Source organism: Pongo pygmaeus, chromosome 10 (genome assembly GCF_028885625.2).
Source record: "Pongo pygmaeus isolate AG05252 chromosome 10, NHGRI_mPonPyg2-v2.0_pri, whole genome shotgun sequence".
Taxonomy (NCBI): Eukaryota; Metazoa; Chordata; class Mammalia; order Primates; family Hominidae; genus Pongo; species Pongo pygmaeus.
In genome coordinates this window covers 19,952,602-19,978,972 of record NC_072383.2, presented here as the reverse complement: position 1 = coordinate 19,978,972, position 26,371 = coordinate 19,952,602, and the positions used below count along the sequence as shown (strand labels likewise).

The window sequence follows — 26,371 nt, the reverse complement described above, 5'->3', positions numbered from 1 at the left end:
AAGCCACATGCAGAAGAATGAAACTGGATCCTCATTTCTCACCTTACACAAAAATCAACTCAAGATGGAGCAAAGACTTATATCTAAGACCTTAAACCATAAAAATTCTGGAAGATAACATTGGAAAACTCTTCCAGAGATTGGCTTAGGCAAAGAGTTTATGACCAAGAACCCTAAAGCAAATGCAATAAGAACAAAAACAAACAGATGAAACCTAATTAAACTAAAAAGATTCTGCACATAAAAAGAAATAATCAGCAGATTATCAGCTTCTGCACATAAAAGAAATAATCAGCAGAATAAATAGACAACCCACAGAATGGGAGAAAATATTTGCAAACTATGCATCCAACAAAGGACTAATGTCCAAAATTGACAAGGAACTCAAAGAAATCAACAAGAAAAAATAATAATAATAATCCCATCGAAAAGTGGGCAAATTACATGAATAAGCATTTCTCAAAAGAAGATACACAACACAATACCACCTTATTCCTGCAATAAGGGCCATAATTTAAAAGGCAAAAAACAATAGATGTTGGCATGGATGTAGTGAAAAGGGAACACTTTTACACTGCTGGTGAGAATATAATACAACCATTATAGAAAACCGTACAGAGATTTCTTAAAGAACTAAAGTAGAACTACCACTTGATCCTGCAATCCCACTACTGGGATTGTCATTATATGAATGACACTGGGAAAAGTCATTATACGAATGACTACTGGGAAAAGTCATTATGTGAAAAAGACACTTGCACACATGTTTATAGCAGCACAATTTGCAACTGCAAAACTGGACCCAGCCTAAATGCCCTTCGATCAATAAGTAGATAAAGAAAATGTGGTGTATATATATATACACGTACACACGTACCATGGAATACTACTCAAGCCATAAAAACGAACAAAATGGCTTTCACAGAAACCTGGATGGAGTTGGAGACCATTATTCTAAGTGAAGTAATTCAGGAAAGGAAAACCAAATATCGTTTTGTTCTCACTTATAATTAGGAGCTAAGCTATGAGCAGGCATAAGAATGATATAATAGACTTTGGGGACTAGGAGGGAAGGGTGGGGGTGGTTAGGTATAAAAGACTACACACTGGGTACAGTGTACACAGCTCAGGTGACAGGTGCACCAAAATCTCAGAAATCACCACTAAGGAATTTATCCAATATAACCAAAAACCACCTGTTCCCCAAAAACTATTCAAATTAGGGCCAGGTGTGGTTAATCCCAGCACTTTGGGAAGCCAAGGTGGGCGGATCACGAGGTCAAGAGTTCAAGACCACCCTGGCCAACATGGTGAAACCCCATCTCTACTAAGAGTACAAAAATTTGCCAGGCCTGATGGCGCATGCCTGTAATCCCAGCTACTCGGGAGGCTGAAGCAGGAGAATCACTGGAACCCAAGAGGCGGAGGTTGCAGTGGGCCAAGATCATGCCATTGCACTCCAGCCTGGGCAACAGAGCAAGACTCCATCTTGGGGGGCAAAAAAAACTATTCTAATTAAAACAAAAAAGCAAGGTACACATATACAATATAATATTTCAAGAATGGAAGAAACTTGGTATATAGAAAAACAAGTCATCTGTGTATTTAAAGCTGCTCTAAAATTAAGTTTGTTTCTTTTTAAAGCAAGGTACAGACAGTATTTAATTTACTAGACTTTGTGTAAGAAATAAAGGAGAATGAGACTACATATTTATCTGCTTGTGGCTGCATAAGGAAATACTAGAAAAAAAATCACAAGAAACAAATAATAATTATATATTTGGGAGGAAGGGAGGAAACAGGAAAAAGAGAGAGACAAATAATTCTTAGTCTAAATCTTTGTTATAATGTTTTAACTTGCTGATTGCTTTTTCCAAAAAAGTTGTTTTTAAAAGCAACTCCACAAGAATTACCTCACTCTCTACAAAACCCAAGGGAAGTAACTGGCACAGTATTCATTCCAATAAATGTGGTTTTAACAACTATTAAAATCCTTTAAACATAAACTTTTAATCTCTATGGTATATGCTGCTTTCCATAAATAGAAACCAAAATATTTAATTTTTCATAAAGATAAATGGAAAAGATTTTTACAGAAACTTGCTCTTTATAAAGATTTCCCAGAATACATCTAATTTGACAAAAGTGATTTACAACTAATTACAACTAAGCTCAGTAGTGTGACCTCGAAACTGAGTGAAAGGAATCAAATCCTTTAATGTCCTACAATTTATTTATTTTATATAATAGTCAATGTTGTTTGCTAACGAAAATGCCAAAACCTTTAACAATAAGAAAACATAATCAGACCACAAGGTATTAAAAAAACCAACATGGCTTCCAGTTATTAGTCTACTCACTAGCTATTTTCAAGACCCTAATCCAACAGCAACATTTCTCCTGTACTTCAAATGGAAAAAAATGGATCAAATGAGCTTTATCTCCATCTACTTTTGAAATTCAAAGCATGTACAAGAATGTTAAAACAAATGGTTGTTTTCAAAAAAATTTAGAGGAGCAAAATTATGCCTATTAGGAAACACGTCAGCTTAAGCTAACATTTAAAAGAAAGAAACAGCCAGGCCCAGTGGCTCACGCCTGTAATCCCAGCACTTTGGGTGGCTGAGGCGGGAGAATCACCTGAAGTCAAGAGTTCAAGACCAGCCTGGCCAACATGGTGAAACATCATCTCTACTAAAAGTACAAAAATTAGCCAGGTGTGGTGGCACACGCCTGTAGTCCCAGCTACTCGGGAGGCTGAGGCAGGAAAATCACTTGAACACAGCAGGTGGAGGCTGCAGGGAGCCAAGATGGTAGCATTGCACTCCAGCCTGAGCAACAGAGTGAGACTCTGTGTAATAAATAAATAAATAAATAAATAAAATTTATATACATACATCCTTACCTTGAAAGGTTTGTCTCCACTGTGTGTCAGCATATGCCTTTGTAACCAACTTTGACTGGTAGATGGAGTGTTATATACTTTACAACCTTTCCATAAGCAAACAAATACCTGTTAAGAAAAACAGAACCATATTAATTTTCATGACTTATCTCAAGAAGTGTTTGATTCCTCATACATTCAAATTAACATGTTACAAGTCTTCAACTGACAAGAGCTACTGAATGTACAAGCCAATCAAAATGCTTAATATAGAGAAACTGTCAAAACATCCTAGTATAAGCCACCCTTAATGCTACTGTCTACACCTTCAATAAAGAATTAACACACCGATCACAGAATACCATTCAGAAGGAAATATATATAATATTAGCAATATATCCCTCGGAACTGAGACCATGGGCCATTATTTACATTTTTGTATTTACTGCCCAAAAGAACAAACATCTATTAATTTTAAATAGCAGGAAAATATAAAGGCATAAAAAAATTAATGAAATGACCAATAAATGTTAATTAGAAGATACTGATATTTTCAACTTCAAAGAATGAATGAAAATTATCAAATTACAATCTTTCACTGGTGATATCCTGGTCTCACATGCATACTAACAATATTTGTTCTTATACTGTTCTAACCATGAAGAATTCTTTCTATCTCGATTATGACATAGAGAGATACTTGAGACCCTGTCTGGAATATGAAATTTTGTTATGAAACAGATAGAATACAAAATATTAAGTGAATATAGTAATAAAAACAACAGACATGAGCTACCCTACTTTCATAATAGATCCACATTCTAGGTTCAGGGTACTAAGTATAACTAGGTGTGGAAAGCACCAAAACTAACAAACTAATCTTTATCATCTTCCTACCAGTGACATGTCAGTTTCCTAACTGATGCTATTTCCATCAAACCAAACACTGAAAACTGCTTCCCAACATCAGGAAAAGAAGGGTCTACCACAATCATTATCTTGAAAGAACCACTTAAAGGCTCTGTTCTTTTCTAAGGTAAGAACAATTACAGTCACACTTTGAAGACTGTAATATACTACATACATATAGAACACAAGAAAGATATACAAAGAACTGAAGAATCTTTCTTCAGCCAGCCTTAAATAAAATTTTTAATAGACTAGAAAAACTGACAGTCTATAAACAAATAATTGAGGTCAATTTTTACTCAAAAACAATACCATCTTACGTCAAATAGGTATAACAAGGCAAGACTACCACTGCCATTTGACAAGACTGTTTAGAGAAGTTACTGCATAACCTGACTCCACAACGAATTTGCTAGTTTCTTTAAGTATGAGATAAAGGAAGTCATAACGTTTCCTCCTTCATACTCAAAATTCCCAACCCTAGAACATGTTTATAAACTAATGGCCAAGGTTCTCAGAGTTAAAAGTAACTTTTAAAAATAAATCTAGGAACAGAAAAAAAACACAAAGCAATACTTATATGCACCCGATGTGGTGGCTCACACCAGCAATTCCAGCACTTTAGGAGGCCGAGGTAGGGGGATGGCTTGAGCTCAGGAGTTCGAGACCAGCCTGGGCAACACAGCGAAACCCTGTCTCTACAAAAGTAACAAAAAAAATTGGCTAGGCATAATGGCATATGCACCCATAGTCCCAGCTACTCGGGGGTGGTGGCGGGGCATAGGGCTAGCAGCTGAGGCAGGATGATTGCCTTAAGCCCAAGAGACGGAGGCTGCAGTGAGCCATGATGGCACTACTGCACTCCAGTGTAGGTGACAGAATGAGACCTTCTCTCCAAAAATAAAAATAAAAACTTAAATGCTACAGAAATTAATTCAATATTGTTTAATAATCACACATGGGTAATTAATGCTATCAATTTTTGAAATCAACACTACTAGACTCACCAGGCAGAGTGGCTCACACCTCTAACCCCAGCACTTCGGAAGGCCAAGGCAGGAGGATTGCTTGAGCCCAGGAATGAGGCCAGCCTGGGCAACATGCCATAACCCTGTCTATACAAAATATACAAAAATTAACCAGGCATGGTGGTACCCACCTGTGGTACCAGCTACTTAGGAGGCTGAGGTGGGAGAACTGCTTGCACCGGAGAGGGCAAGGCTACAGTGAACTGCTATGATCATGCCACTACACTCCAGCCTGGGCAGTAAGAGATAGATCCTATCTCAAGAAAAAAAAACACAATTACTACTAGATTCAAAGTCTTATTTTTCAATCCAAGTAACAAAGAGGAGGAATCAGGGGTTGGTTTAAAATTCTCTCAGAAATCATATTATTAGTTTGGTGCACAAGTCATTGCCGTTTTTGCCATTAAGTGAAAAAAACGCAATTACTTGTGCACCAACCTAATACGTAAACAGAAATGCCTTAAAGAAAGTATTTGGGAACAATAACAACATCATTCCTGTAACAACTTTTGTGACAAAAGGATTCTCCTTAATGTTAAAAGGATTCTTAAGTGACCCCCCGCCCCACTCTGAAATACTCTTAAAGATAAGATTTAGTTCCTTCGAAATAAGCACTGCCTCTACCTAACAATACTCAATCACCAGATTTGGTAGAAACAGCAGCATCTGGTTTCTAATTTTTTCTTTCCTATGAGCAAACATGACTATAGAGATAATGCCAGGTCTGAAATTACATCTGATACAGCCTTATTAAGTATGGTTTAGACTACATGGAATAATGTCTAGTAACACAATTAATGCGACACCTTCAGATTCAAAGAAAAACCAAAATCTTCAACCTAGTGAATTTTATACCAAATGAAGTAGGCGTAAAGAGATCAAAGTCAACTGTGTTTAGCTATATTGGGGTGAAATGTTTAGAAAGATCCAAAAAAGGCCTGGTGTAATGGCACATGCCTGTAATCCCAACACTTTAGGAGGCCGAGGTGGGTGGATCACTTCAGGCCAGGAGTTCGAGACTGGCCTGACCAACATGGTGAAACCATGTCTCTACTAAAAATACAAAATTAGCCGAGTGTGGTGGCACACGCCTGTAACCCCAGCTACTCAGGAGGCTGAGGCAGGAGAATTGCTTGAACCCGGGAGGTGGAGGTTGCAGTGAGCTGAGATTGCGCCACTGCACTCAAACGTGGGAAACAAAAGCAAAACTCCATCTTAAAAAAAAAAAAGAAAGAAAAAAGAAAGATCCACAAAAATAAACAAAACTGTTCGAGGCTGTATTTCCTTTCCTAGCCTATATTAGGATGACGTTTTGATAAAAATACTCCCAAATCTGACAAAAGGGTCTTCCTCAAATCTGCGACTTTTTAATGTATAATATCTGAAAAACATTTTTATACTATTTTTAGAAACTCTCCTACTGTTAAAATTAACCCTGAAAAATCAAATACCATAGGATTCCAATTATATCCAAATTTGGAAGAAGTATGTTCAAGAATATAATTTGCCATGGTTCTTCTATTTTAAAATGAATTAAGGTCTGGCTATTTTAACAGAATAAGACACAGGGGTCCAAAGTCCAGTCTCTCATGATACAGCAAATTGTGTTGTATTAGGTTGTATCAGACATAACAGAAATAGAAAACAACCTGCTGAGCACAGTGACTCGTGCCTAGAATCCCAGCTGCTCTGGAGGCTGAGGCAAGATGATGGCTAGAAGACAGATTTCAGACCAGTATGGGCAACACAGCAAGATCCCAACTCTGAAAATGTTTAAATTAGCCAGACGTGGTGATGCATGCCTGTAGTCCCAACTACTACACTGAGGTAGAAGGATTGCTTGAGTCCAAGAGTTTGAGGCTATGTGAGCTAAGATCATGCCACTGCTAAACAGTTCTTTCACTTTGCAGCTATGTAATCTTGGAAGAATCATCTACTTCCTTTTTCATCAGAAATACTCTGAGCACACATGCGGTAAGTCCAAAACACTATGAAAATATAAGATGTTATATTATCTCAGAAAGACCAGTCAATGAAATAACTGGGTTTGTATTAGACACCAAAGGTTCCTTCTCAAAATAACTGCCATCAGGTTTTCCTGCCAGAATGTCCAGGAAAAAAAAATTTTAAACCCACACAGCCATTAAAAGAATATTTTTGGGCCAGGTGCAGTGGCTCACACCTGTAATCCCAGCACTCTGAGAGGCCGAGGTTAGTGGATCACTTGAGGTCAAGAGTTCAAGACCAGCCTGGCCAACATGGCAAAACCCCACCTCTACTAAAAATACAAAAACTTAACCAGGTGTGATGACACATGCCTGTAATCCCAGCTACTTGGGAGGCTGAGGCAGGAGGATCGCTTGAACCTGGGAGGTGGAAGTTGCAGTGAGCTGAGATGGCGCCACTACACTCCAGCCTGGGTGACAGAGTGAGACTCCATCTTAAAAAACATACATACATTTTTGGACTGCCAAAGAAATCTTCAAGTTTACAAGGGCCTTACACGTAAGATGTAGATGTCCAAAATTTCAGTGTCACAGGGAGGTTTCGGCTTTCTGTTGAGAACTCTACAAAGTACTGGTTTCTGTCAGAACAGGTTTTACCTTCAGGAATCTTCTCCAAAATGCCCAAAGTGAATAAGGATGGTATAAACCTAGGAGCCAAGGGTAGTCTGAGTCTCCTTCACTTTGGTCATTATCCTTGAACCAGTGTATGAACCAGTGTATCCTTTTACCAGTGTATGTATCTGAATGTATTTGAATGGCCTATACTTAAAATGGCTTGTATGATAATATAGATAAATGCACAAACACCTATGCACCTGAAGAACACAAATGAATCCATGAAATCCTTCTGTAAATAAATGAAAAATCCACTGCAAAAAAGTGCAATGTTTATCTGTCAGAGTAAGTATGCACAAGGAAATTCAGTTATTACCAGTAAATTAAAATCAGCCAAATATATTCTAAATGCAGAGCAAGTTAACAGAATAATCTACATGCCAAAATAAAGTCCTAATTATACTGAGTAAATGATCTTGTTTTCAGTAAAATTACACAAAAAGAAAAGAGAGACACCATCTAAAGTCAAATAGGCCAGCTGAGTGTGGTGGTATATGCCTGGAATCCCAGGAACTCAAGAAGCTGAGATGGGAGCACTGCTTAAGCCCAGGAGCTGGACAACATAGTAAGACCAGCTTGGACAACATAGTAAGACTGTCTCATTACAAACACACACACACACACACACACACACACACACACACACACACACAAGTCAGGCAGAGGGGTTGGATGGATGATTCCACGGTACTATCAAGCCCAATTTTTATTTTCTTTTTCTTTTTTTTAATGACACAGGGTCTTGCTCTATCATCCAGGCTGGAAGGCAGTGGCACAATTATAGCTCACTGCAACCTTGACCTCCTGAGCGCTATAGTTAACTGGACTCATTCAAGCCTTCCAATAATACCGTACCATATTCCTCCCTTGCCCACAATCTCCTCGCTTTGCCTCTCAACAAAAAAACACACCAAAGAATATATGCAAAAGTAAACCTCAAATGACACAGAAAATAAATCCTATACCAAGAAACCTAAACGGCTTTCTTTCCAGAAATTGTTTTTATGTGAGAAATAGTTGAGAAAGAAAGAACAGTAATATATCTTACACTGAGCCTCTAAAGTCCTACAAGTTCCCCACTTTGCAAGACTTATACTAAGAGGACACTGGGATTTGAAATTTGATTAGTAAGATAACTCAGAGTCTAATCTTCAGAAACCAGCCACACATAGAAGTACGGACCTAGGCCGGGCACAGTGGCTCAGGCCTGTAATCCCAGCACTTTGGGAGCCAGAGGCGGGTGGATCACCTGAGGTCAGGTGATCGACACTAGGCTGGCCAACATGGTGAAACCCCATCTCTACTAAAAATACATCTCTTACAAAAGTAAGTCAGGTGTGGTGGTGCACACCTGTAGTCCCAGCTACTTAGGAGGCTGACACAGGAGAATCACCTGAACCTGGGAGGTTGCAGTGAGTGGAGATTGCACCACTGCATTTCAGCCTGGGCAACAATAACAAAATTCTGTCATACTTAACACTAGAGATAGGTTTGATTCTCTTTTTGCCTGTTTTGTTTTTATTTTTGAAATTGCAGAAAGCACTCTCATGATTTTTTTTTTAAAAAAGGCGTATTGGTCTGGGCATGGTGGCTCACGCCTGTAATCCTAGCACTTTGGGAGGCCAAGGCAAGACCAGCATGGGCAACACAGTGAGACCTCATCTCCATTTAAGAAAAAAAAGTGTATTCATAATTTGGCGTTTAAACGATTAGTTTAATTTTAATGTAGAAATCAGGCCAGGTAAATCTAAACTCCACTTGACTTCAGCCTCCAAAGAAGTCCACATGAACACAGCAACATAAACAGCTTAAAAGGGGGAAAAAAACAACGCTAAGTGGATATATAATGGTTTTGCTTTTCTCCCCAGGGCAAAGATTATAGTGGAATGAGAAAAAGAACAGAAATTAATATAGTTTAGATCTTGCTAACTTACTGCTCCAGTAAAACTGTCATCTTTCAATAATCAGAAGCATAAAATCTTCTAGGGTTACCAATTTTTTCCTCATCTGTTTCTGTTCCATGATGACACTTTAACACTTAAGAGAGAAAGAAGAAATAAGAAATCTAAAAAAATAATTAGGCCAACAAAATCAGGTGTTTTCTACTTATATTAGATACCTACAACAGTCAAACACACAGAGATAGAAAGTAGAACTGTGGTTACCAGGAGCTAGTGGGAGCAGAGAGTAAGTTTGCTTAATGGGTATAGATTTCAATTTGGGATGCTAATTTACAAGTTCTGGAGACAAAGAGTGGGTGGCGATTACACAATAAGGTGAATGTACTTAAAGCCCCTGAACTACACATTAAAAATGTTTTTTGTTCTTTTTTTTGAGACAGGATCTCACTCTGTCATCCAGGCTGGAGTGCAGTGGCACGATCTCACAGCAGCCTCAACCTCCTGGGCTCAAGCAATTCTCCCACCTCGTCCCCCTGAGTGGCTAAGACCACAGGCGTGCGCCACCACACCCAGCTGATTTTTGTAGAGACAGGATTTTGTCACGTTGCCCAGGCTGGCCTCAAAACTCCTGAGCTCAAGTGATCTACCCACCTCAGCTTTCCAAAGTGCTGGGATTACTGTGCCCAGCTGAAAATGTTTTTGTTTTTTTAAAGTTCATTTCAAAGAAAAAAATCTGATGTTCCAACCAACAACCACTCTTCAAAACACAAAACCTGCTAGGCATGGTGGCTCAGAAGCCTGTAATCCCAGCACCCTGGGAGGCTGCGGAGGATGATCAGGTCCTCCTCAGGAACTCCTGAGGTCAGGAGTTCGAGACCAGCGTGGCCAATATGGTGAAACCCCATCTACACTAAAAATACAAAAATTGGCTGGGCATGGTGGTGCACACTTGTAAGTCCAGCTACTCAAGATGCTGAGGCAGCAGAACTGCTTGAACCCAGGAGACAGAGGTTGTAGTGAGCTGAGGTCATACCACTGCACTCCAGCCTGGGCAACAGAGCGAGACTCCATCTCAAAAAAAAAAAAGAAAAAAGAAAAGAAAAAACAAACACAAAAGCCAATCTCAAAGCACAAAATCAGATCGAGTTTTCTTGTCTTTTAGAGTAATACCAAGTTTTCAAACTCTCATTCATATTTTATCATTCAAAACACATAGTCTATTGTAATCTCAGCATTTTCAGAGGCCAAGGCAGGCAGATCGCTTGAGTCGAGGAGTTGGAGACCAGCCTGGGCAACATGGTGAAACCTCATCTCTACAAACAAACAAACAAACAAACCATAGTCTATATTCTAATGATTCGTATGTAGGAAAAAACTGGGATGCATTTTCTACATTATTTGATCCTTTACATTTATAGTTTAGCAAATAATGTCCTTCAAAGATCAGGACTCCTTTCTTTGATCAAAAGAGCATTACTTGTTTTATTTTATTTATTTATTTTTTTTTTTTTTGAGACAGAGTCTCATTCTGTCGCCCAGGCTGGAGTGCAGTGGCGCGATCTCAGCTCACTGCAACCTCTGCCTCCCGGGTTCAAGCAGTTCTTCTGCCTCAGCCTCCTGAGTAGCTGGGACTACAGGGGCACGCAACCATACCCAGCTAATTTTTGTATTTTTTAGTAGAGACGGGGTTTCACCATATTGGCCAGGCTGGTCTCAAACTCCTGACCTCGTGATCCACCCGCCTCAGTCTCCCAAAGTGCTGGGATTACAGACACGAGCCACCGCCCCTGGCCAAACAGCATTACTCTTAAAATCAGCTAGAGAATCTTATTATTGGTAATCAAGTGATATTCTGAATAAGGGTTCAAGAAATAACATGGGAGATTTTTCATTTCAATATTACACTTAACGGGACAAATGCCAACATTTCATGTCTAATTCTATAATATCAATAAGGTACAGGTATATAGTTACTGTGATTACATGATATATTTAATTATTTTAAAAATCAGTCTTGGCCGGGTGCGATGGCTCACACTTGTAATCCCAGCACTTTGGGAGGCCAAGGTGGGTGGATCACCTGAGGTCAGGAGTTCAAGACCAGCCTGGCCAACATGGTGAAACCCCGTCTCTACCAAAAATACAAAAAAATTTAGCCAGGCATGGTGGCTCATGCCTGTAATCCCAGCTACTCGGGAGGGTGAGGCAGGAGAATCACCTGAACCCGGGAGGCAAAGGTTGCAGTGAGCTCAGACCGCACCATTGCACTGCAGCCTGGGCAACAAGAACCAAACTCTGTCTCAAAAAAAAAAATTAATTAATTAATTTTAAAAAAATAAAAATAAAACAAAAATCCGACTGTAACTGCATTTTTTCTACAAATCTGGGAAGGGCTGAAATTCTCATCAGGTTGTATGCCAACTCAACTTGCGGGATTCCAAGACTCAGAAATGTGAAATTCTCCCGCTTCCACATCTACTAAGAGAAGCCCAGTGATCTTCCAAATAGCTCATGATTCCATACACAGTTGCTAAGTCAAGTGACAAAAAAGCATCATGCCATGATGCTCAAAAATGGTATATACCAAGTGACATCAAGCACTGGCTCACAAAAAGCAGATCTACAAAAGCCAGAAAACCAACTTGCTAAGATACTTCACACTAAGTATCTGACATATGGCTTGGGGGAGAAGACTGGGTTACCAAAGTAGCCTAACCACTGAGCTGAGTTTTACCCTGAAAATACCATATGATGGACACAGTTAATTAACAGATCATAGGTAAGTATAACATTTTACTGGTTACTCAGACATCATACATATTAACTCTAACAAGAAGACAAATGTACAAGTGCTATACTTATCAAGTTTGAGTAATCAAAAGACTGCTGACACATTACAATATATTGTGACAGGGATGAATATGTCTTAAAAGAAATTTCGGCCACACACGGTGACTCACGCCTGTAATCCCAGCACTCTGGGAGGCCGAGGCGAGCGGATCAACTGAGTTCAGGAGTTCGAGACCCGCCTGGCCAACATGGCAAAACCCCATCTCTACTAAAAATACAAAAATTAGCCAGGCATGGTGGCGGGCACCTGTAATCCCAGCTACTCAGGAGGTTGAGGCAGGAGAATCACTTGAACCCAGGAGGCAGAGGCTGCGGTGAGCCGAGATCACGCCACTGTACTCCAGCCTGGGCAACAGAGTGAGACTCCGTCTCAAAAAAAAAAAAAAAAAAAAAAAAAAAAATTCAAGTATGACATCACTGCTTAAAATGTTAGAAACGTTGACCTGGTTGGATGTTTAAAAAAAAAAGATCAATACTATAAATATCAACAGAACCTTGGAAACAGTTACCCACTAACTTAAACCATGATGATTTTTACTGTGTTAGCTATCTGTTCTTCAATAGTGATGCCAGGTTGATAGGAAATGTGTGGCCTAATATTAATAAATTACCTGCCCTTACACTGTGACATCAATTTCTGAAAAATGCACTAAGTGTGATAACTATTCAACAAAAATCTAGGTAAAGTTGAAACAATGTATAAATTAATATTTTGGCACATTACTTTTGGCTTACCCAATTTGCTTAGCTCTTTTTATTCAGTACCTAATAGAAGTTACATGAACTGACACAATTAAATGTATTCCTGAAAGGACATAGGTCAATACTGACTAATCAGAACTTTCCATCTAAATCAGCTCTGACAAGACCTGGGAAAGATGATCAATTCTCACTCACAAATAATGAGTTCAGGTTGTTATTTAATAGAATTGCATATACTAATCCTGGTACCAACAGTCTCCCCAGTTAATTTAAGCATCAAGAATAATTTAGGATCCTCTAACAAAGGAAAATCAAGACAGTGCTAATTCTAAATGTTCTCAACTCAAAACAGCAGAACCCTGGAATACACCGTATTCATTTATAATACTGTCACTTACTATACTTTTAAAAGTCTAATTTCTTCAAAATAACGTATCTAAAAGCAAACTAAAATCCAGCACATACCCTATTTTTATTTGATTCTATCAAGTATATGGGAAATAATTATTAAAAATTCACTTGAAAAAACTAAGCCTGTGTAAAAATAATCCCAAATTACTTTCAGCAAAAAAGCCTAACTAGCAATCATAAATTAATAAAACTAACGAAAACAGGGAGTGAAAAAAAGAAATGACAAAACCAACCCCTCCTCGCTGACCATCTACATGTATGGAACGGATGTGATCTGCCAGATCTGGGCTAGAGTTGAAGCAAGCCTGGCACTGGTCCCAACAACAATTATAGGCAATATTTTTGCTTGAAGAAGTAGTGCTTCCTTGTCCATTCATCATTGCTGGAGTTGAACGCCCACTGGAAATTGTGCTGTCTACATCCATTATAGTACTGCTTATGCTACAAAAGAAGAAAAAAGGCTGTGTTATTCCTAGAAATTCACTAACATGAATATGATCTTATAAATATTTAATTAAGATTACCACTTGACATTCTGCTCCATGTGAACAAAGCACAGTAACCATATTCTCCATTAGAAAACAACAATGCTTTTAAATTAATTAGTTGGCAATGAAGTACAAATCAAGACAGAAACACGACAGTACCTCAAAATCAGATATGGAATAATTTAAGCAACTTTTGGCAGGCATGAACTCAATACTATATCTTACAGAAAACAAACCACACCCACACCCCCACACACACAGCTTATCACATCTCATCCCTTCCACAGTTCAAAGAAGCATGAGAAAGTAAGAGTTTCCAGCTGTAAATAATTCACAATCAAAGCATTATCTTTATGGCTCTGCAAATCACTTGTTGACCTGAAATCTCTTCTATTCATTAATCTGAAAATATAACTGCTGCCACATCCTACTTCTTTCCATGTCAGAGAATTGGGGAAATTTTGCAGTATTTTCCCTGCTAAATAAAAAAGCAGAAGAGAGAAAACTGGTCTCTGATTTTTCTAAAGTCCAACCGAAAAATCTTCTGCTAGCCCTAAAATTTTATTTTATTTTTTTAACTCATCTCTAGCCATAAAAAAAAAAAAAAAAAAAAAAAGACTGAAAATGCCAATAATTCCCTTTTACTTTTTATTTACTAAAGTATTACATAAGGCTGGATGTGGTGGCTCACTCCTGTAATTCCAGCACTTTGGGAGGCCGAGGCAGGTGGACTACCTGAGGCCAGGAGTTCGAGACCAGCCTGGCCAACATGGTGAAACCCCACTGCTACTAAAAACACAAAAAATTATCCGGGTGTGGTGGCAGGTGCCTGTAATCCCAGCTACTCGGGAGGCTGAGGCAGGAGAATCTCTTGAACCCAGGAGGCGGAGGTTGGAGTGAGCCGAGATCGCACCGTTGCACTCCAACCTGGTCAACGAGCAAAACTCCACCTCAAAAAATAAAATAAAATAAAATAAAGTATCACGCCATTGCACTCCAGCCTGGTCAACAAGAGCAAAACTCCGTCTCAAAAAATAAAATAAAATAAAGTATTACACAGTAGTAACTCTTTTATTTACTAAAAAAGTATATACCAGTGGTCAAAATGCTCAAAAATTCACATCTTAATAAAATGTACCACACTTCCGCCTCCATTTTAAAAGCAATTCACTTATTTTCTTTTTCCAAAATCTTCTCAATAAATAAATTACATTAAAGTCACTTCAATCATAAGGGTCAAGAGAAAGAATGTTTTCAGACTAAATTTATGAAAAGGTGTGTATCTGCTTGCTATTTAAGAAACAACACAAGTCAAGTTGTGAAAATTATATTAACTTTAAAGAGGTATGCTTCCCTCCCACGAAGTTTTTATCACGGAAAATTTCAAAGACACAAAATACAGCTAAATCTGAATTCAATTAACATTTTACCCTATTTGCTATCTGTAATCTGTTTCTCTGAATCATTTTAAAATTGCAGGCACCATGACAGTCAACCACAGCATATACCTTCTTAAAAAAAGAACATTCAGGCTGGGCACAGTGGTGCATGCCTGTAATCCCAACACTTTGGGAGGCCGCAGCAGGCAGATCACAAGGTCAGGAGATCGAGACTATCCTGGCTAACATGGTGAAACCCCGTTTCTACTAAAAATACAAAAAATTAGCCAGGCATGGTAGTGTGTGCCTGCAAGTCCCAGCTACTCGGGAGGCTGAGGCAGGAGAATGGTGTGAACCCAGGAGGCGGAGATTGCAGTTAGCAGAGATAGCGGCACTGCACTCCAGCCTGGGCGACAGAGCTACACTCCGTCTCAAAAAAAAAAAAGAACATTCAGGCCGGCGCGGTGGCTCACGCCTATAATCCCAGCACTCTGGGAGGCCGAGGTGGGTGGATCACAAGGTCAGGAGTTCAAGACCAGCGTGGTCAAGATGGTGAAACCACGTCTCTACTAATAATACAAAAATTAGCTGGGCATGATGGCGCACACCTGTAATCCCAGCTACTCGGGAGGCTGAGACAAAGAACTGCTTGAACTTGGGAGGAGGAGGTTGCAGTGAGCCAAGGTAACGCCACTGCACTCCAGCCTGGGCGACAGAGCGAGACTCTGTCTCAAAAAATAAAAAGAACATTCACCTATATACCAATACAACCTATTCACTCACACCTGAGAAAATTTACATGAATTTTGTTAGCTTAAGTAAGCTTTACAATGATCTGTGTCTAACATCAAATGTACCCATTGTAGGGGGTGGGGGGATGTTAAGACAGGGTCTTCACTCCGTTGCCAAGCCTATAGTGCAGTGGTGCTATCACGGCTCATTGCAGCCTTGACCTACCAGGCTCAAGTGATCCTCCCACCTCAGCCTCCTGAGTAGCCGGGCCTACAGGTGTGCGCCACTACGGCCGACTAGATTTTTTTAATTTCTGTAGAGATGAGGTCTCTTTATGTTGCCCAGGCTGGGCTCAAGCAATCCTCCTGCCTTGGCCTCCCAAAGTACTGGGACTACAGGCATGGGCCACTGCACCCAGCTAATTTTTCTATTTTTTGTAGTGGCAGAGTCTTGTTTTGCTGCCCATGCTAGAAACGTATCCATTTTTAAAAGCAAAGATATTTTTGTAGGATGCTTCAGATATGAAAAATGTCTCAGGTTTTCCTTTAAAGGATATTCTAGTATTTAAACTCATTTATCTACCTACCTAGTTAGTTAAATGCAATAAATATATATTTACCTGCCTAGTCAATATAGATTCTAAATTGCAACTCTAAGGCTTCATTCTAAAACTCTGTAATCTCTGTAAACTCTCAAATGTGAATCAGCTCTTGAATATCTGAATATGCATATATTGTTTGTTGTTGCAAGACTAGCCTTGGGTATGGTGGTTTTTCTATACCGAAATACATATTTTATTTAAACCCTAGAAATTTCAAGTTTCCCCCAGCCGGGCACAGTGGCTCACGCCTGTAATCCCAGCACTTTGGGAGGCAGAGGCGGGCAGATCACAAGGTCAGGAGATCGAGACCATCCTGGCTAACACAGTGAAACCCCGTCTGTACTAAAAACACAAAAAATTAGCCAGGCATAGTGGCAGGCGCCTGCAGTCCCAGCTACTCAGGAGGCTAAGGCAGGAGAATGGCATGAACCCAGGAGGCAGAGCTTGCGGTGAGCCCAGATCGCACCACTGCACTCCAGCCTGGGCAACAGAGCAAGACTCCGTCTCAAAAAAAATAAATAAAAATAAAAAAAGAAATTCAAGTCTCATGAGGCCCTTAACCCTGAAATGGTTACCTATTTTCCCTATCACTTGCTTTATATATTTTAAAACATTCAACTGTAAAGCACATACTTACATAAACTATACTAATTTAACTCCAAGGCAAATACTAATAATTCTAACTGAACAACCAATCATAACCAACTTATAAACAATCTCAGGAAAAGCAACAAAAAACTCAATGAACTATCATGGAACAATCTCCAAGGTATAGTTAAGTAAAACACACACAAGTGCAGGGTAGTAATGATCCAATTTGCATACCTAAGTGGGGGAGGGAGACAGAGATACAGCTAGTCTCCAAAGGCACAGAAAGATATATGAAACCTAGTAAATATTTGGGGGAAGGGAAGAGTGGGAGACAAACTTATCTTTCACTGTATATACCCTTTTATACCATTTTAACCATGTTGTACCTATACTGCTTTTATTAAAAAGTCCAAAATTAGTTGAAAACCAAATCAATTTTTTTTAACTGGACAAAGTAAGATTAAGAGAGATTTATACAGCTGCGAAACATCATTATGGAATCTGTCTATCTACATAGTCCTTCATGTACTTTTGCTTATTACCTTTACCAAAGAAAAGGAACCATATAAAAAAAGTCCAAAATCTGTTAACAGTAAGCATTGTTGAGTCTATGTGTGATATCACATACTTGAAACAATACTTCATGTGGATACAGCTCCTCATAAAGACAGCACAATATAAATGTTAAGAGCATGAGCTTTCCCTACCACTGGAGACTAAGCTGTGAATATAATGGCAGACAAGGTGAGAGGCAGGTCCTGGGACACTCAAGACATCCCACACAGAGTCTCCCCCAAGCTGAACAGGGCCAACAGAAGTTCTGCTTCACAACCCCTCTTAGGCTCCTCCAACTTCTAGAAAGTATCCAATCCTAAGCCTCCAGGCTCCCTTTTGGCCCCAGACCCATGCTGCCACCAGTGGTCCTCTCCATTCTCTCAACTGATGAAGGCAACAGACCTGATGCAACAGTAGAGGACAGAAAACAAATGACAGGTAACTTCTGATTGTGACAGGACCCTGAGCTACATAGCAATTTCACAGAAAGCAGTGCCCTTCCTCCTATAATACGTTATGTAACAAGAGACAATCCACCTATAGTATTTCTAGGACCATACATATGTTAAATTTTTTCACACAGTTAATTCTCCTTTTCAACGAACACCTACTGATTTCATGAAATGTGAAGACCTACACAGCCTGACAGTTGGAAGAATACCTAAGCCAGACAATACACTCACACCATGCAGACAGCTTAGATAATCTAAAGCAGTGTTTCTCAAACTTTCATGTGTATACAAATCAAATGGGCCCTTATTAACTGCAGATTCTGATTCAGTAGGTTTAGGGTAGGTCCCGAGTTAAAGCATTTCTAACAAGTGCCCGCTTGATACTGCTGTGACATTTTGAGTAGAAGGAACCGAAAAGATCTCTCTGACTAGCTTTTTTTTCTTTTCACAACGGGTTTGCTGCCAGAACACAGGTGTCGTGAAAACTACCCCTAAAAGCCAAAATGGGAAAGGAAAAGACTCATATCAACATTGTCGTCATTGGACACGTAGATTCAGAGAAGTCCACCACTACTGGCCATCTGAACTACAAATGTGGTAGCATAGACAAAAGAACCATTGAAAAATTTGAGAAGGAGGCTGCTGAGATGGGAAAGGGCTCCTTCAAGTAGGCCTGGGTCTTGGATAAACTGAAAGCTGAGCGTGAACGTGGTAACACCATTGATACCTCCTTGTGGAAATTTGAGACCAGCAAGTGATACCTGACTATCATTCATGCCCTAGGACACAGAGACTTCACCAAAAACATGATTACAGGACATCTTAGGCTGACTGTGTTGTCCTGCTTGTTGCTGCCAGTGTTGGTGAATTTGAAGCTGGTTATCTCCAAGAATGGACAGACCTAGGAGCATGCCCTTCTGGCTTACACACTGGGTGTGAAACAACTAATTGTCAGTGTTAACAAAATGGATTCCACTGAGCCACCCTACAGCCAGAAGAGATATGAGGAAATTGTTAAGGAAGTCAACACTTAAATTAAGAAAATCGGCTACAACCCCGACACAGAAGCATTTTTGCCAATTTCTGGTTGGAATGGTGACAACATGCTGGAGCCAAGTGCTAACATGCCTTGGTTCAAGGGATGAAAATCCTCCCGTAAGGATGGCAATACCAGTGGAACCATGCTGCTTGAGGCTCTGGACTACATCTTACCACCAACTCATCCAACTAACAAGCCGCTTTGCCTGCCTCTCCAGGATGTCTACAAAAATTGGTGGTATTGGTACTGTTCCTGTTGGCCAAGTGGAGACCGGCGTTCTCAAACCTGGTATGGTGGTCACCTTTGCTCCAGTCAACATTAAAACTGAAGTAAAATCTGTCAAAATGCACCATGAAGCTTTGAGTGAAACTCTTCCTGGGGACAATGCGGGCTTCAATGTCAAGAATGTGTCTGTCAAGGATGTTCGTCATGGCAATGATGCTGGTGACAGCAAAGACGACCCACCAATGGAAGCGGCTGGCTTCACTGCTCAAGTGATTACCCTGAACCATCCAGGCCAAATAAGTGCTGGCTATGCCCTGGCACTGGATTGCCACACAGCTCACACTGCATGCAAGTTTGCTGAGCTGAAGGAAAAGATGGATTGCCATGTTGGCAAAATGCTGGAAGACAGCCCTAACTTCTTCAACTCTGGTGATGCTGCCAACGTTGGTATGGTTCCTGGCAAGCCCATGTGTGTTGAGTGCTTCTCAGACTACCCACCTCTGAGTCGCGTTGCTGTTCATGATATGAGACAGACAGTTGCGGTGGATGTCATCAAAGCAGTGAACAAGAAGGCTGCTGGAGCTGGCAAGGTCACCAAATCTGCCCAAAAAGCTCAAAAGGCTAAATGAATATTATCCCTAATACCTGCCACCCTGGTCTTAATCAGTGGTGGAAGAATGGTCTCAGAATTGTTTGTTTCAATTGGCCATTTAAGTTTAGTAGTAAAAGACTGGTTATAACAATGCATTGTAAAACCTTCAGAAGGAAAGGAGAATGTTTTGTGGACCACTTTGGTTTTCTTTTTTGTGTGTGGCAGTTTTAAGTTATTAGTTTTTAAAATCAGTACTTTTTAATGGAAACAACTTGACCAAATATTTGTCAAAGAATTTTGAGAGCCATTAAAAAAGTTTAATGAGGAAAAAAAAAAAAGATCTCTTTGACTAGTATTGTTACCTAACTGAAACTGACGAGACCATCTAAGAAATTGTTTCATATGGTAAAATGGTAAACCAAATTTTTAAGTTTAAAAAACACCTACACACACGTTGTTAGAGATGTCAATGGAATATTTAGGGAGCAACCTGAGATATTTTCAACATCAGCAACATTCTCCTTTTTCTCTTTTCCCTTAGTTTAGAAACTACCTAGCAGACCAGTTTTCCACCCAACAGCTAGAGCGACCAACTGTATGATTTTATAAAAATGGTTTCCTTTGGAAATTCGAAGCCTGTCTCACTCATATATCCAGAACAGCCCCAACTTTGAGACTCGAATTGCTTCCAGGCAAGTATCTGCTTGGTGGACATGACCAGGGCTGACACGGTTGCCAATACTGAGGAAGTTATAAAGATCACTTTGCTAAATGACAAGGTGCATGAGCATAGGAAGCAATACATGGATGCTTATGTTACCATGACTGAGAAGGACAAAACTACGGTCTTAAAGTAACTGAGAAAAGTTCACTAATATGGTTTCTGATTGCACATTGCAAATAATCTTTAAGAAACTACCACTTGCCAAGTGTTGTCTTATTACCAAATTGCAACACAATTATCTTAAAGGGCTATTGAAATATGACTTCCGCCAGGCGCAACTTGGGAGGCTGCAGCGGGAGGATTTCTAGAGGCTGGAAGTTCAAGAGCAACCTGGGCAACATAGCAAGACCTTGTCTCTTAAAAAAAAAAAATTAGCTGGGCATGTTGGTACGTGCCTATAATCCCAGCTACACAGGAGGCTAAGGTGGGAGGATTGCTACAAGTCCAAGGCTGCAGTGAGCTATGATTGTGCCACTGCACTCCAGCCTGGATGACAGAGCAAGATTCTATCTCATGAAAAAAAAAACTGAGAACCACCAAAGCTTGAGTACCTCCCTAAAACAGAGCAAAAGAATATGTTTCTAAATGGGAATACCTTTATTTTATTCTGAGGTTAACTGCTGAATTTGAAATTCAGTCTGAGGTCAAATGGATAGGGGCAAGCCTTATCGGCAGTCTTCTTTTCGGTTCTGTGAGCAAATTCATTTGTGTTGTAGATTTTCCTTGGTAACTTTGGGTCATTCTCCCCCCTCCACCCACCTGCCGTATCTTTGGTGAGGTCTAGCCTACTGAAATGTCCAACTTTATTTTTTTCAGTATATGTGCTGCCAAAGCAAGCACTGAAATGTCTAACTTTAAAGGAAGGTAGAGGACAAGGACTTGAAGGATTGAGAGTATATAACCTGAAATCAAGCATAATTTATTGACATTCAAAAAAACTAAAATCTACGAATTTCAGAATTTTCTATGAATACATCACTGAGTAAAAAGGCTACGGCTCTGCTGCACTGGTGTTTCTACCACCCTAATTTAAGCCTTCACATCTTCATTCACATAAAATCATGCCTGCAAATCGTATACCTTATACCTTAACCAATTAAAGACCTTTCCCCACAATTACTTTGTGAATCTTCCCCTCACTTACGGGTCTAGCCAAGTGTGTGTGTGTGTGTGTGGTAACAATTAAAAGTTGACATAAAACAGTATTAAGAGTTCAGTGTGAGGTTCTGGTCACTTTTGCATTTGTGACAGGAAGTGAAAACAATTAAAGTCAATAAACAATGTTGTCTTCCAAATAAAATGTCCTTACTACTAATCCCTGTTCCTAAATCAGTAGAACTAATGTGGTCATCAGCGCAGTTGCTCACATCTGTTAATCCCAGCACTTTGAGAGGCAGAGGCGGCCAACCGCTTAAGCTCAGGAGGTGGAGATCAGCCTGGCAACACGGCGAGACCCCATCTCTATTTAAAAAAGAACTAAGGTACACATGGAGACATGGAGACTGTCCATATCTCCAAATCAGATTTGCAGAACCAAGCAGCCAAAACAGAATAAAGATATAAATTGGGGGCCAGGCATGGTGGATCAAGCCTGTAATCCCAGAACTTTGGGAGGCTGAGGCAGGGAGAATCACTTGAGCCATGGAGGTGGATGGAGTTTGCAGTGAGCTGTGATCCCGCCTCCACCGCACTCCAGCCCGGGTGACAGAGCAAGACTCTGTCTCAAAAAACAAAGAAAGAAAGAAACTGGATGCTAAAACTGACATAAACATGTATCATCCACAAACACTCACTTCAAATTTAAATTCATTTGTCCGGGTGCAGTGGCTCACGCCTATAATCCCAGCACTTTGGGAGGCCAAGGCGGGCGGATCACCTGAGTTCAGGAGTTTGAGACCAGCCTAGCCAACATGGCAAAACCCCGTCTCTACTAAAAACACAAAAATTAGCCGGGCATGGTGTTGCGTGCCTGTAATCCCAGCTACATAGGAGGCTGAGGCAGGAGAATCGTTTGAACCCAGGAAGTGGAGGCTGCAGTGAGCTGAGATCGATCAAGCAAAAGAGCAAGACTACTTCTCAAAAAAAAAAGTATATAGGTCAGGCACAGTGGTTCATGCCTATAATCCCAACATGTTGGGAGGCCAAGGTGAGAGGAATGCTTGAGGCCAAGAGTTCGAGACCAGCCTGGGCAACATGACAAGACCCCATCTCTACAAAAAAACTTTTAAGAAAGAACATAAGTCGGCTGGGCACGGTGGCTCACACCTGTAATCCCAGCACTTTGGGAGGCTGAGGTGGGTGGATCACAAGGTCAGGAGATCGAGACCATCCTGGCTAACACAGTGAAACCCCATCTCTACTAAAAATACAAAACAATTAACCGGGCGTGGTGGCGGGCGCCCGTGGTCCCAGCTACTCAGGAGGCTGAGGCAGGAGAATGGCATGAACCTGGGAGGCGGAGCTTGCAGTGAGCCGAGATCATGCTACTGCGCTCCAGCTTGGGCGACAAAGTGAGACTCCGTCTCAAAAAAAAAAAAAAAAGTAAGTCTATATAGTTTTTTAAAGTCTATCAAACTAGGTAAACATTACAACAATACAAAGGAAATCCTAATCTAATCATATTAACAGGTAAACTATCATTCAGCTACCAGGTGATATTCCTTTCATCTACAAAACTGCCACTTACACTAGAAAGATTACAGTATGTCTCTCCCGCCCTTATAATCAATTTCTTAAAGAGTAAAATTCAAAACATTGCAAAAGCATTTAAGAATCCCCTATATCTTAAGAACTCTGAAGTTGTACACCTAATGCACAACTCTAAGAGTAAAAATTCTTTACTTGAGTTACCATTTCTCATCTCCATTCATTGAAACAGATTATAATTATTTGCCCTAATATTTAGTCTAGGCTTGACAAAGGGATTAAAAGCTAAAACAACCAAATGAAACAGGTACTTCAAGAAAACCATGAACAACAACAAAAAAAGAAAAAGAAAACCATTAACAACCTTGCCTGTTACAGGTTATGACTATTAAGGAAAAAAAAAAGCAATTATGTAAACTACTATATAAAATAGCAAAAGGCACTCTAAATCTTCTTTCTACTTTTTATATTAACAGCTAACACTGAGCATTTGCTATATATCCTGCATTGTTCTATGTGCTTGTGTCAGATCGTATTTTTTTAAAGATGGCCACTTTTGGCCAGGAGTAGTGGCTCTTGCCTGTAATCCTAGCACTTTGGGAGGTCGAGGCAGACACATCACTTGAATCCAGGAGTTCAAGACCAGCCTGTGTAATATGGTGAAACTCCATCTCAATAAAAATAAAAATCCCAGCACTCTGGGAGGGTGAGGTGGGCGGATCACTTGAGGTCAGGAGTTTGAGACCAGCCTGGCCAACATGGTGAAACCCTACCTCTACTAAAAATACAAAAATTAGCTGAGTGTGTGGGCGCATGCCTGTAATCCCAGCTACTTAGGAGGCTGAGGCAGCAGGATCGCTTAAACCCAAGAGGCAGAAGTGCAGTGAACCAAGATTGTGCCACTGCACTCCCGTCTGGGTGAGAGAGCAAGAATCCATCTCAAAAATAAATAAATAAAAATAAAAGATGGCCACTTTTATGCCAGGTGCAGTGATGCACAACTGTAGTCCCAGCTACTCAGGAGGCTAAGGTGGTAGGATGGCTTGAGTATCAGAGCTCAACATTGCACTATGCCATGACTGTGCCTGTGAATAGCCACTGCACTCCAGCCTGGGCAACCCAGCAAGCGAGACCTTGTCTCTTAAAAAAAAAAAAAAAAAAATTAAAAAATGGTCACTTTTGAAAGACCCCATCCTTAACTCCTCTTCTTATTATACAGCACTATAGGTGTGGTTTGTATTACCTGCCCTTGAATTTGATCAGGCCTGAGACTACTGCAGAAGTGATGCTGCCAGACTTCCAAGGCTAAGTCATAAAAGGAAACACAGTTTCAGCCTGGCTCGCTCTCAGAACACTCAGCTTGGAAGTCCTCAACTACCATTTAAGAAATCTGGCTCCCCTGAAGCCGCAAAGTTGAAGAGATCCCGTGAAGAACATACACAGAGCTAGAGAGGGATGCCTGAGAAGCCCCAGCTGTTCTGACCCCCATCTGTTTTGAGTCTTCCCAGTCCAGGCACCAGACATGTGACAGATACATGACATGAGTCAGTGGGCATTCTGATTCCAGTCCCCCATCTTTAAGCTGCTTCCACAAGCTGATACCAAGTAGAGCAGAAATGAGCTGACCCTGCAGAACCCGGCCCAAATCATAGATTCATAAATAAAATAAATGCTGTAGTTTTAAACTACTAAATATTGGAAAAGGGCTGTCATGCAGCCATAATAACTGCAACAATGTTTGATGTGTATTAACTCTAATGCTTACAACTCTAATAAACTGTTATTCGTATCCTTTTCTTTCAGATAAACTAAGATTTGCCCATAGTCAAACAAGTGCAAAACAGTAATGCCAAAAAAAACTGTCATACTAGTATACATTCAAAGGAGAAACTTGAATGAACTACTGATTCAAGAAATAATTGAAATACAGCCTACAGTATACATCAAAATGGCACTAACACTCCTTTAGTGCAACTAAAAAAAAAATGACCCTTTTTTTTTTGAGACAACGTCTCACTCTTGTCACTCAGGCAGGAGTACAGTGGCACAATCATAGTTCATTGCAGCCTCAACTTCCCAGGTTCAAACGATCCTCCCATCTCAGCCTCCTGAGTAGCTGGGACTACAAGTATGCACCACTACATCTGGCTTTTTTTTTTTTTTTTTTGGTAGAAATGGGATCTCACTATGTTGCTTAGGCTGGTCTCAAACTCCTGGGTTGAAGCTATCCTCCCTCCTCAGCCTCCCAAAATGCTGAGATTACAGGCATGAGTCACCGTGCCAGGCTGACATTTTCATCTAGTATGCAAAACTTTCATCTAGTGTAGCACACAAGCAAAAGTTCTTTGGTTTTGTACATTCATAGTGCATAACACAAAAGAGATATTTAACATCTACATAAAATTTGACCCATTCAGGCAGATAGTTTTACTAACAAGATAAAACTATTAAATTTGATTCCTACAAGTCAATTAGCTTCATAAAAATTCAAGGTCAGTCATAGAAAGCAACACTGAGGGTAGAAAGAAATTGTCCCAAATTTAGAACTTAGGCCACTGAAACAGATTTGAGCCTAACAATGACAACATCAAATCCAACTCCAAACATTCCCTCCCAGGGCAATGGGGTAGTCACTTTTTCTACTTACGAAGGACAAAGAGCAAATTATAAAACTGGTCTTAAACAGGATTAAGGAACTTAGACACATCAGATTCTGTAAGGCTACCTGATTTTGCTTTCAAAACTGTGGTGGTGCTGTAGGCTTTTTGGTCTATAAACTCAATTAGGAAAAAAAAGTAAAGACAAGTGCCTATTTTATTACATGTGTGTGTTATAAATAAGTCAGATTTCCCTAAGGCCCTTCCTATTCACCTAAGGTGGAAGGAATTCTGCTCCCATATGATCCAGTTAATTTGTACTGTCACCTATAAACCTCTATTCAGAGTAAACTCCCAAACCTAGTCAGAGCCTTGCACATAGTAAATGCTCACCATTTTTAGCGAGAAACTTAAGTAGTATTTTTTAAGGCAAGTAAAATATAT

At 40.0% G+C, this 26,371-nt stretch overlaps 1 protein-coding gene and 1 pseudogene across 5 annotated transcripts in view; one reads left to right on the top strand and one right to left on the bottom strand.

Moving 5' to 3' along the window:
* The window catches only part of AEBP2 (AE binding protein 2), a 114,071-nt gene that overhangs the window by 77,401 nt on the left and 10,299 nt on the right, over positions 1 to 26,371 (bottom strand). For all 5 annotated transcript variants that reach the window (XM_054442955.2, XM_054442953.2, XM_054442956.2 and 2 more), the window contains exons 2-3: positions 13,540 to 13,747; positions 2,906 to 3,013 (exon numbers count right to left, since the gene is read on the bottom strand). In XM_054442955.2, the coding sequence (XP_054298930.1) occupies positions 2,906 to 3,013; positions 13,540 to 13,747 (316 nt within the window). The remainder of the gene's footprint in view (positions 1 to 2,905; positions 3,014 to 13,539; positions 13,748 to 26,371) is intronic.
* LOC129009648 (elongation factor 1-alpha 1-like) lies at positions 18,564 to 22,453 on the top strand (annotated as a pseudogene).